The sequence below is a fragment of the Ctenocephalides felis genome, unplaced genomic scaffold, assembly GCF_003426905.1.
Source record: "Ctenocephalides felis isolate EL2017-DRISC unplaced genomic scaffold, ASM342690v1 CF-g0.4_SCAFFOLD_01886, whole genome shotgun sequence".
NCBI lineage: Eukaryota > Metazoa > Arthropoda > Insecta > Siphonaptera > Pulicidae > Ctenocephalides > Ctenocephalides felis.
Window position 1 is genome coordinate 94,302,358 of NW_020538040.1, and position 11,996 is coordinate 94,314,353.

Consider the following 11,996-nt stretch of genomic DNA (forward strand, 5'->3'; position numbering starts at 1 on the left):
TATATATATATGTATATTGAATTTGTTATTTGATTTTGATGTTGAAATATATGTTGTTAATATTTAAGGGCAGTACATCAATTTTAAAGATTTATATTTCATTCATTTCATTCCATACCTTTCGATACATAGTTTTATTTCATAATCAGTGGTTGATTTAGTGATAAATTGAGACAGTATTAGTGTTACTTCGGTGATTCACTTATAATTCACTATTATTACTTTATTTTTATATAAATTGGTTCTAATAAATTTGACATTTCAATTTGAACTGATTTTTGTTTCATTTTGTTTTTCAACCACTGATGATTGTATAAAACTTTATATCAAAACGTATGGAATGAAATAAAAATTCATACAAACTATATAAATTTTTGAAAATGATGTACTGCCCTTAAATATTGGTAATATATATATATATATATATATATATATATATATATATATGTATAATTGGATTTTTATAAAATATGATAAAATTTCAGAATTGTATGAATACAATCAAGATAATTTCGATTATAAATAATAAAAAAATATATCAAAAATTCAAAAAATGAAAATATTATTTAAATTCCCTAAATTTAAAATTGTAGTTATTAAATAAAACCTATACCATTCAAAATCTTATATTTTTTTAAAAAAATCTTACGTGATTAACATAATTTTGCATTCGAAATTCTGTCGTCTACTTGAAATCAAATATCAATCGCAGAATTTTCAAATTGCGCAAAATTGTCAGATAGAAATTAATCTACAAAGAAACCTTCACCTGCCATGTTTGAATACGTTGTCAAAATCGTATCCAAAGTTTTAGGGGTTTCAAAATGAAGATAATTCAATATAAATTTTTGCAAGTATAGACTATCTTTATTTTTGGTTTGGATCAATATATAAAATACATTCAATAATGGTATCCGCTATTGCTGTTTTTGTTAGGTGGTAAATATTGTTGACTGGCTTGGCTGGCTTCTTCGGCTTTGTTCTGCTCCAAGGATTTCAAGATGGCCTCTGGTACTGGAGGAGCGGTGGGCAAGTGGTCTCCGAAGGCCTGGAAGCCGTTGGCGTCGGCACGGTATTGGACGGTGTAGACGTTGCCATCAGGACCAGTGTAGGAGTAAGATCCGCTGACTACTTGCTCCTCGTTTTCACTTCCCTGGTTTTCCAAGTGACCAGACTCTTGGTGGTTTATGCCGTTTTCAGATTGGTATCTAAACGAATCAGATAATGAATAAATATGTTAACTTAAAGAGTTATATGTCCTCATTAGAAATTTACTCGTAGTTGTAGCTTCCATCGCCGTTGTTCTCGTTAACGCTCTTCAAGATGGCAACAGGAGGAGTTGTTGGAGCACCGGCGGCGGCGTAAGGAGCTGCCAAGAATTTGCCATTGCCCCCTGATGAAGATGCATGGTTCGGGGGTAAGTAATTGTTCTCCAGGCGAGCGGCCGAGCACGCGGCGACAAATAAACCAACTAGGAACTAAATAATTATAATATTGTCAACATGCTATACAATTTTATTATATGTACTACGATATATGTATTCATTATAATAATATGAAAATTAAGTCTTACAAGTTTCATGATTTTAGTTCCAACACGAACGAGAGAATGGTGCATTAGATTATTATTTGATGTATTTATACCAGCACTCAAATTATTTAAGTACGCAATACCTAACGTAGGATAAACTCGATCTTGTTCATCTCTGATCTAGAAAGTGCTTTCATGGTCAATCGATCGCAAAATTAAATAAATGAAGAAGTATCGTAGGGGAACCTTCTCTTCAAATGAAACAACCAAATTCGTTTTAATTATTCGCCTCCAGATATTTTTTAATGATAAATTAAAATGCCAATGATACATATTAAGGCAAACTGATCTATATTCCAATGATCAAATATTGGATACTTGATTAATATGCATAGCTAATTTATTCAAATACATTACAATATATATGTATATACATATATATATACATATATATATATATATATATATATATATATATATATATATATATTAAAGGCATAATGAACAAGAAATAAAAATTGAGCAAGCATATTTCATGCAAATAAATATACAAAGTTTTTTACTAATAATAATGTGATGATATTGGAAGCCATATCACAAAAGCAATATTCGATAATAAAACTCTAACTCGGATATTTTTGGGACAATTTATTTGAATATAAAGCAAACATGTAATAAAATTATGTACACGTTTTGAATCGGGATGTTTTTCCGTACAGTTTATTGAGTATCCTGAAGTAACTGTTTAGATAAGACATCTAAGAGACTACTAATTAAATACGTTTTAATAATTAAAATTGATAATCATGATAAATTAAAAAAATAGATCTGATTGATGATTTTTTTTTAAATATGATCATTTAATCTGTTTTTATATTTATTACTTAATTCAGAATGTTTTTAAACTTTATTTGGGACATGTATACGACTAATACATATTCGATTAAAAAAGCCATATCAATGACGAATATTTTGTAGTTCATACATATATGTTTAATTATTTGAGAATTTACATAAGTCGAAATAAAATCATTTAAACATATTATATTAAACTTGTATTTCATACCGCAATTTTAATGCGATGATTTTTATTGACTTTCGAGTAAAATATATTGATACATGATATCTCCTTTTCACAATTTTTCTGTAAAATTGATTAAGTATTCTGAGAAAACGTCGATTTAAAGTAAAAAAATCTGTTCACACACGCACACATACTTTTTCCAAATTTGGTCTCATTCGATTCAGAATGGCTAGAAACGCCGAGAAAACATAAAATAAGCGAATCGGATAATAAACTTTTGAAGCATTTTCTTTTATCGAAATTTCATCGTTGGTATTGGTAAAAATTTCTAATATTTTATACAAAATGTTATATATTTTTCTGTGCTATATATAACATAAAATCATAAAAATATTTTACACAAGAGATCCAAACTTTTATAAACGTATTTGCAACTTGTCGTTTGTGAAAATAGCAAACTCATATGTAAATTATTGCTAAGTAAGTTTTAAAATCAATTCTAGCTGCAGAATTGAAATACATCTGGCAAAACAATTTTTAAGTTAATAGTCATCAAAAGATTTAAATAAAATGGTATAGGAATAAAAGGATTCATTTTTATAGTTAATAAAGAATAGTATACAGTATACACATAGGTAATAAAGTCTCACAATTAAAAATCTTTGAAATAATTTTTTAAATGATATACAATTTTTTGGTCCAAATATCAAGTCTAGATGTTTGCTAGAGAAGAATTTTTATATTATATACTACAATATTAATAAAACGTTTTTAATTTTTAATAGAAATTTAATATTCATTGTTTTTGTCGAAATTATCCGTGTTTTCATAAGATTTGTTAGAGGAAAGATATTGTTGACTGGCGGAGTTGTTAGCATTTGCATCTAGATTTTGTTCTAAAGAACTCTAGATAGTCCTGGGTACTGTAGGAGCAGTTATCCAATCATGTCTGAAAATTTCTTCGGAACGATACTTTACGGAATTGAATGTGCCATCTGGTTCAGTATATGCATAACTTCCATTAAAAATTTCGACATTTTCACTCCCTTGGTTTTTTATGTCACCAGATTTTTAATGGCTGATGAGGTATTTGCAAAAATTATAATTATATCAAATTGTAAATTAAAATTATTCAATCAATTATTACTCAGAATTGTGGCTTCGCCTGCGTAGGAGTTGCTACTTGGCGCTGCCAATAATTGAGCGCGTCCTCTTGTCTGAGCATAAAGCTGAGCACACGGCCAACAATACAACAAAAATTACCTTAATAAAATATTATGTAGATCAGCCAAATTCAAATATGCAAATATGCTATATTATAGTCAAATAATAGTCACGACTCACGATCATTCTGCTGATATTCGAAATGTAAGATGAGCAGATTCTAGTTAGATTCACCGAATTATTAGATTACATTTGCACTCCAGTAATCTGCGTATCGTGCGCAATATGACAGTAAACCGTCGACACTAAGCAGCATAAAAAATGCTGCTAAATTAATTTATTTTATGGCTGATATTGAGATGGTGTGAACGTTTTTTGTTTCTTTAGTGACCTTTAATTTGAATAGTTTGGAATTAATAATATCGGTACGTTCATGTATAATAAAAATGTTAATTGTGTTTTAAATACAAATCTGTATTAATCTAATTTAAATGCAAAATTATAACAAAAGAATCTAAATTTAGATATCGGTATTAATTATTTAAATCTAAACTTTTGACATTTAAATATATACATATTGATAATAATATTTTTAAATTATATGCACACATATTGCACTGAATGCTAGGCTAGTAAATATAATAATAAATATCATACCTGGCATATTGTTATCATCCTCGCTATTGTTATCATCTCTTGGCTCTCTGCAAGCTATTTTAATAAATAATCTCTTTGTTTAAATAAAATAAATAAATAAATAAATAAAATGTAATTTAATTTAGAAAATATTATCAAATATGTTTTTAACTTGAAAAAAATGTCATAAGATCTATACTTTTATTTTGCTATATTTTATTGATTTTTTTCTTTTGTTTTGTTTTTTTTTTATAATTACCTTTTATATATTCCTAGTAGATACGCCGCTTTTTAGTTTACAACGTTCATAAAAAACAGATTGCAGAATAAAATTAATGAAGAAAGTATATTTTTAAATGACAATCATATTATTCTTGACATAAATAAGTAACAAAAGAATATTCAAAAAAATTATAAATTTTAAAATAATTTGTAGATAGTTTTAGTAAACATAAATTCAAAATGGCAGAGAAAAAATGCTATTGTGGTCCCAGCGACCTTATCTCATGTCGAAAGTATCCATATCCAAATCAAAAACTACCACCATACTTGCAAAGAATAGCTGACCAAGAAGCCGAAGAGCAAAGAATACGAGCTTTACTTTACAAGCCTCCAGTTGTTAAAAAAAGTAAGTATAAGATAGTAGTCTTAGAATAGTATTAAAAACTTGCGTACATTGTATATATTAACTAGCTGTAAGTGGAATTCTGTCTTAAGGCAAATAAGGCATCGTGCCTTAAGGCAAATTGCTGGAACTTCCCGTACCAAAAATTATTATTTTTTTTATAAACGATTAACATTTTTGAAAAAAAAATACTTCGAAAAAATAAGATTTTTGAGAAACTATAAATTGGACAAAAAATTACTTTTTTTGAAAAAAAAATTAAAAAAAAAAAAAATTAAAATTTTTTTTTTTTTTATTTTTTTTTTTAAAAAAAAATGTTTTCTTTATTTTGACATATTTTGGAAGATCTTAACTTTTTTTCAAAGCAATCGTACTGCTTTAACGGCAAAGAGACAAAATATAAAGCGCGTAAGCGCCGCGTCGCTGTATAACGGATAAACATTGGTACGGAACCCATAGGAATGTAAACAAAATTTATACTTATTGTTAAAATCTTTATAAAATATCTGATAATTTGATGTGCATATGTCTAATGATCATTTTTGACCGCCAAATGGCGTTTTTTTTTACTTTTTTTGTTAGATCTCCGAAACTGCTAGACCTGCCTGCATGAAAATTTGATCAATTCTTCATCTTGTCAATACAAGTAACATGTTTTTTAAATTATTAAAATCGGACGCTCCGTTCTCTTAAAAACTGAGGTACCGTTTTTGGCACTTTTTGCCCCATATCTTTGGAACGGCTAGACCTGCCTTCGCCAAAAACTAATCAGCACGTCTCCTTATCAATACAAATCGAATGATTTTTGAATTATTCAAATTGCTTCATCCGTGTTCCCGAAATCGTCGAAGAAAATTTGTGTCCGCACACACATACATACACGCACAGACACACACACACATACACACACGCACACACACATACATCCATTTTTTTTAAGGTATGCCAAAATATTCAGAAACCTCTGAAACGTAAAGATATATAAAAATTTTCATTTTCGATTTTTTTGCGATTACTATAACTTACCCTACGGGAAGTTAATAAGAAACTATGTGCGATTTGCAAGGCAAAGGCAAATGAAAAGTTGAGTTTTCTTTATGTGATGCACAGAAATTTTGTGAGTAAAAGTAAAAGTAAAATGTTATTTTCATTTAGTATATAAATAATATTTCTTGCGTCTAGCTAGTGAAGAACTTTTACAAGAATATCTGAAAATCACACCTATGGAGGCAGAATCTATGGTTGTTGCCAAAGAGGTTCCGCCTGACCCAGGAGACTGCAAGGTGATGGAACCTAAGTTGTCGCCAATGTTGCCGCCGAAAGTAGAAATTGAATATTTTTCACCACATGCGCGCCCATATGGATACCGAATCTTGCCACTGGTGGAAAGGTTTTTATATATCTTCCTAAACAATAAAGCTCAACAGCATTTCAAATATAATCGTTAAACTTTAAGGCGGAAAAAAAATAGTGAATTAATTGCATACATTAAGTTTTGATAATTACAACGAATATTTGACATAAACATGCTAAACATATTAATTGGTTATCTTATATTATATTACTCAGCAAGTAATAATTGTTCAAAACTTAATATAAAAAGTTTTAAAGCATTCAAGCTTTGAACAATTATTACTTGTTGACGTTTTGACTGGTTGACGTTTATTACGAATTTACAAATGTTGAAATATGATAGCGATTTCTGAAACTTTGCATACGATTTCACAAACGTACACGTATTTTTATTATAATGATTATATAATTTAAACTATATTCAGTTACTACATTTCATATAAAACTGTGTTTTGAGTAGCACTTAGCATATTCATTTTGACTTTTGTGCAGATAGTTTAAATGTGTGTTATTCAATATCATCTTTTTAAATCTACATAATTTACAATTTAAAATGATTTAAACTATCTCTACAAAAGTCAAAATAAATATTGTAAATGCTACTGAAAACACAGATTTATATTAAATGCTGTAACTGAATATAGTTCAGAAGTCTATTATCATTATAAGAAAAATATGTGTACGTTTGTGAAATTGTATCAAAAATGATTTCTAATATTTCACTACACAACAGAAAACAGCAAATATTTTTGTCCCTAATTTTGTAAAAATTCTGAAACGATTTTGAAATTTTAAAAATCGTTCGAAAGATATCAGTTGGAGAGAGAGAAGATATTAATTATCGAATGTTTTTTTTTTGATGATTTTTGTGTAATATTCTGTGATGAAAGACGTTCATAATCTTAACAAACATCTTAAAATATTATAAGCCTATGGAATTAATTAATTAATGATTTCGGATGACAAACCGTATCAAAATTTTAAAAACAGCTAAATTTAAATTCGTATTTTGTCCATTATTTACTAATGCAATTTGTCTTGATGCAAAATATCACTTACGCCTAGTTGAACAAAGTACTGTATATATCTGAAATTCATTGGATAATATCATTATTTCAGAGATAAAAGATACGAGTACTATAAAGAAGTTTTGAGCTTCTCGAGGCATGAAACATTCGCCCGAGAGTGGAGTAGATTTATTCGAAATCTTCCAGAGTCTCGGAAGGTTGCCGCACGCTTACCGGATATCAAGTAATTAATTAAGATAAAAGCTGATGTTTTATGCCTTTTAAACAATACTCGATTAATAGACTATTTGGAAATATATTTGAAAAAAACATTGTCAACAATAAAGTATCAACACAGGTCCACAAAAAAGTTGTCTGTATTTTGCAACAGAAATGAAAAACGCATTGCAGAAATCTCTTGCTCGGGTCATTTATGCAGAAAAGGCCAAGAAACGATAAAAATAACAAAAATCTAATTATCATGCAGTGAAGTTTCTAGATTTAGATCTAGATCCCCAATTTTGACCCTAGATTAATGTTCAGCGGTAAAAATATATTGGAAAAAATTAGTCACACACCTAATACATAAAAACTTTGTTTATTTTTTGGACCTGTGTAATAAATTAAAAAAAAATCATTGATATAATATTTTATTTTCTAGAAATAGAAGGTTTTTTCATTTATTTCACTAAATTTAAAACAGTTTTTAAAATGTTACATTTATACATGTCGTGTTATTTATATGTCAAATACTGCATTTAACTTCTGTGTGTTTTAACTTTTAAGGAACTATCGCTTTATCAACTGCACGACCAGGTACATAGAGTCCCCTCCAAGGGACGTGCGTCGAAAATTGAAGGATAAATCAATTGTCAAAGAAGGTGGTATACATCAACCAGTTCCCCAAGTATTCTATCACATCCCAGCCACTGGTTGGCAAACAAAACCTAAAGAAAAACCTAAGCCCAAACCTACAAGAGGAGAGACAGCAAAAAAAGTTCCCCAAAAACTACATGAAATTGAATTCGTAGCAATCAAACCGAAATCTAAAGCTAAATTTTGCGCGGAAGTTCTGAAACATTTGTAATACTAAATATTACATAATAAATAAATCAAGCAATTCTTTCTGTGTACGTATATATAGTTTTTAGATAGTGGGATATCTTACGCGGAATTATTATTATACTATTATAAATATTCTAAAAGTCTTATTATTAAAATTAAATTGTCATGTAAATTATATAAATGTTGACGAAAATGATAATTGCACATAATATTTACGAAAAATTTAGTTTGAAATTTTAAGTATTTAGAATATTTTAAAATATGATAAAAATGTAAACTTACAAAAAATTTTAAACATTAAAATTTTTGAGATTTTAGTTTTCTTGTGAAATATGAATATATACTGAAACGTCTGAAACACTAAGCTAAAAAAAACTGTAATCATCGTGCAAAACTCTATTGCTACTTAAATACATTGTAAAATCTTTTTTTTATTTTTTTAGCTTATGTACAATACCGACTTTTTCAATTTCTTAACCACTAAAAATTTCATGTATTATTAATCTTCGACAGTAATCTTATCAGTATTTAAAGAATTCATATTTATTGGTATAAACCCTAAATTTTAGTACTACAAAAATCTCTAAAAATATTCGATAAATTGATCAGCATATGAGAATAATTTATTTTTGGTTAAAAAATCGAATTTATAGCACTTTTTCTTGTAAATCTCTGGAACGGCTGGACCTGCTTCTGTAAACTACAAATTGGATATTTTTGAATAATTCGATTTAGTCAATTCGTTTTCAAGAAAATGTAACAGATTCTGGCATAGACACATTTATACATAGATACATCAACCTTTTTAACGCCTGCCAAAATGATACTTTTAGTTAAAAATCATATATTGAGCACATAATGTTTGTTGTACATTCTGATTATTTCAATATTTTACATAAAATGCTTCTGTTTCGTTTTTAATCGGATTTATATTTTCACATTATTAGTTATTTTCATATAGACAAGACATATTTATCAATTAATCTAGAGAAGATCTATAATAATCTATTCATCTATTTATCATGAGAAATACAATAGGGATCATAGTTATAGAAGAAGAGTTAGAAAAAATATAGAGCAAGCAAAGGTATATTCATGAATATAATAAAAGCTGTTTCGATAATTTTCAACTTAACTTGGCTAGACAATTTTAGTGTAAAAACTAAAATTAATTAGCCACTGTATAAACCCTGCAAAACTTATATATATCACAACCCTGTGAACTGTAATGCAAATATTATTTTACTGCATGCCAATTATTAAAACAACTACTGATACTGATATGGTTAATGATATAATTTACAAATCATGACATGTGTGATTTTCAAACGATTAACTATTTGCTGCACTAGTGTTATGTATAATATTGTTAATTTAATATTGTGTAATAATATTGTTATTTCAATGTAATTTTATTAATTGGGCTTGTATAAATTATCTTTTGTAATATCATATACTGAAGATAGTAAATTTTAATCTGAAACATCGAATAACAATTTCAGGAAAATACCTAATAAAAAATTAGAAATCATTATCATAAAATATTTTTTAATGTGATAAATAAGTGTTAATGATAAATAAATTTGCATGGTACTATTTTATTTTTAATGCACAACGAATAATTTCTGGAATGAGTTTTTATTAACTTTTCGTAGGTTCGGTAAGTTATAGTATGTATTCGCAAAAAAATTGAAAACGAAAATGTTTATATATCTTTACGTTTCAAAAGTTTCTGAACATTTTGGCATACCTTAGAAAAAAGGTATGTATGTGTGTGTGGATGTATGTATGACAGGTCCAGGTCCAGCCGTTTCGAAGATACGGGATGAAAAGTTCCAAAAATGGGATTTCAGTTTTTGAGGTAACGAAGTGTCCGATTTTAATGATTCAAAAAACATTTTATTTGTATTGATAAAATGCAGAGCTGATAAAATTAAATAAAAGAGTAAAAAAAATACAATTTAACGGCAAAAAAATGATCATTAGACATGTGCACATCAAATTATCAGATATATTATAGAGATTTTAATAATAAGTACAAATTTTGTTTATACATATTTCTAGGGGTTCCGTACCAATGTTTATCCGCTAAACTAGGACGCGGCGCTTACATATTTGGCTCTACGCAGTAACGCAGCGCGATCGTTTTAAAAAAAAGTTCAAAATTCTCAAAGATCTAATTTTTTCAAAGTTTTAAAAAAATTTTGAACCTTTTTTAAAAAAAATATTTTTGGTACGGAAAGTTCTAGCAATTTTCCTTAAGACACGATACTATGCCCCACTAATTAATAAGCATCAATACGGCAAATATATGGCTGATGTTTATAGTTGACGTGTTTTACGCAACCGAAAGCATGTTTGACCTGCAATCGCAATAGTTTAAATTTTGCTATTTATGGCAACGTTACAGCGAGTGAGATAACAATATTGCCTAATAAGTCAATCATTATAAATCAGATTCATAAATCGTTTCGAGCACAACATATTATGCAGATAAGTACAAAGTGATTAAAATTATTAACATTTATAGCATAAATTGTTACACCATATACAATTCTATGCATACGTGTATAAATATGTATATGTGTGTGTAAAACTGCGTACAAAACTTTGAAAAGCAGACCTATATTATTTCTGCTTTATATCAGGGTACCCGAGGTGGATATCAAACCTGGTACCTTGTATGGAAGACCAAAGCTCTTACTACAAGACACGGGAAAGTCCAATATTAAAGTTAAATGAAACTTTACCGTCATTTGCATAAAAGTTTGAGAGTTAAAAATGTCAGTTGATAATTGCTTATTGGTTTTTGGTAAATCGGTCTGGCAGTTTCTTCGCAAATAACTATTTTAATTTTTCCAAAAATATTCAATGATAACATTCTAATGCGATTTCAAGAATTTTGTTTATTAACTTTCCGTAGGGTAAGTAATTGCAAAAAAATCAAAATGTGTGTGTGTATGTGCGGATACAAATTTTCTTTGGCGATTTCTAAAACACGGTTCAATCGATTTCAATGATTTAAAATACATTCGATTCCTATTGATAAGGAGAGTAGTAAGGCCAAGGCAAGTCTAGCTATTTCAAAGATAAGGAACAAAAAGTGCCAAAAATGGTAATACAGTTTTTGAGAGAATGGAGCGACCGATTTTGATAATTCAAAAAACATGTTACTTGAACTGACAAAATGAAAACCTGATAAAATTTTCGGTAAGGCACGTCTAGCGGTTTCGGAGATTGAGTAAAAAAATTAAAAAAAAAAAAATGCTATTTGGCGGTCAAAAATGTTCATTAGATTTATGAACATCAATTTATCTGATATTTCTTAGAGATTTTAATAATACGGGTTCCGTATCAGTGTTTATTCTTTAGACCGCGACAGAGCGCTCACGCATTATATTTATTCTCTAAAGTAGCCACGCAGCACGATTGCTCTGAAAAAAAGGTCAAAAATTACATTATTTCAAAATTTTCAAAAAATTTTAAAGCTTTTTTAAAAAATTTAATTATCAGTACGGGTAATTCCAGAAATTTGCCTTAAGGCACGATGCCATTCACTACTAGTTTGAATGATATCAGTTAAAACCCTTC

General features: G+C 28.3%; 1 protein-coding gene across 1 annotated transcript; it reads right to left on the minus strand.

Moving 5' to 3' along the window:
- Positions 1 to 901: 901 nt before the first annotated feature.
- Positions 902 to 1,582, minus strand: LOC113375550 (flexible cuticle protein 12-like). Its single transcript, XM_026615482.1, has 3 exons — positions 1,574 to 1,582; positions 1,276 to 1,478; positions 902 to 1,208 (listed from the first exon to the last, which is right to left on the minus strand). The coding sequence occupies exons 1-3, from the start codon at positions 1,580 to 1,582 to the stop codon at positions 902 to 904; spliced, it is 519 nt and encodes a 172-aa protein (XP_026471267.1).
- Between the last annotated feature and the right edge of the window lie 10,414 nt (positions 1,583 to 11,996).

What these genes read in the sequence shown, in the direction of transcription:
- LOC113375550 (XM_026615482.1), bottom strand. An exon ending in GATGGAAGCTACAACTACGA is followed by an intron (nt 1,209 to 1,275) that starts GTAAATTTCTAA and finishes TGATTCGTTTAG; the next exon opens with ATACCAATCTGAAAACGGCA.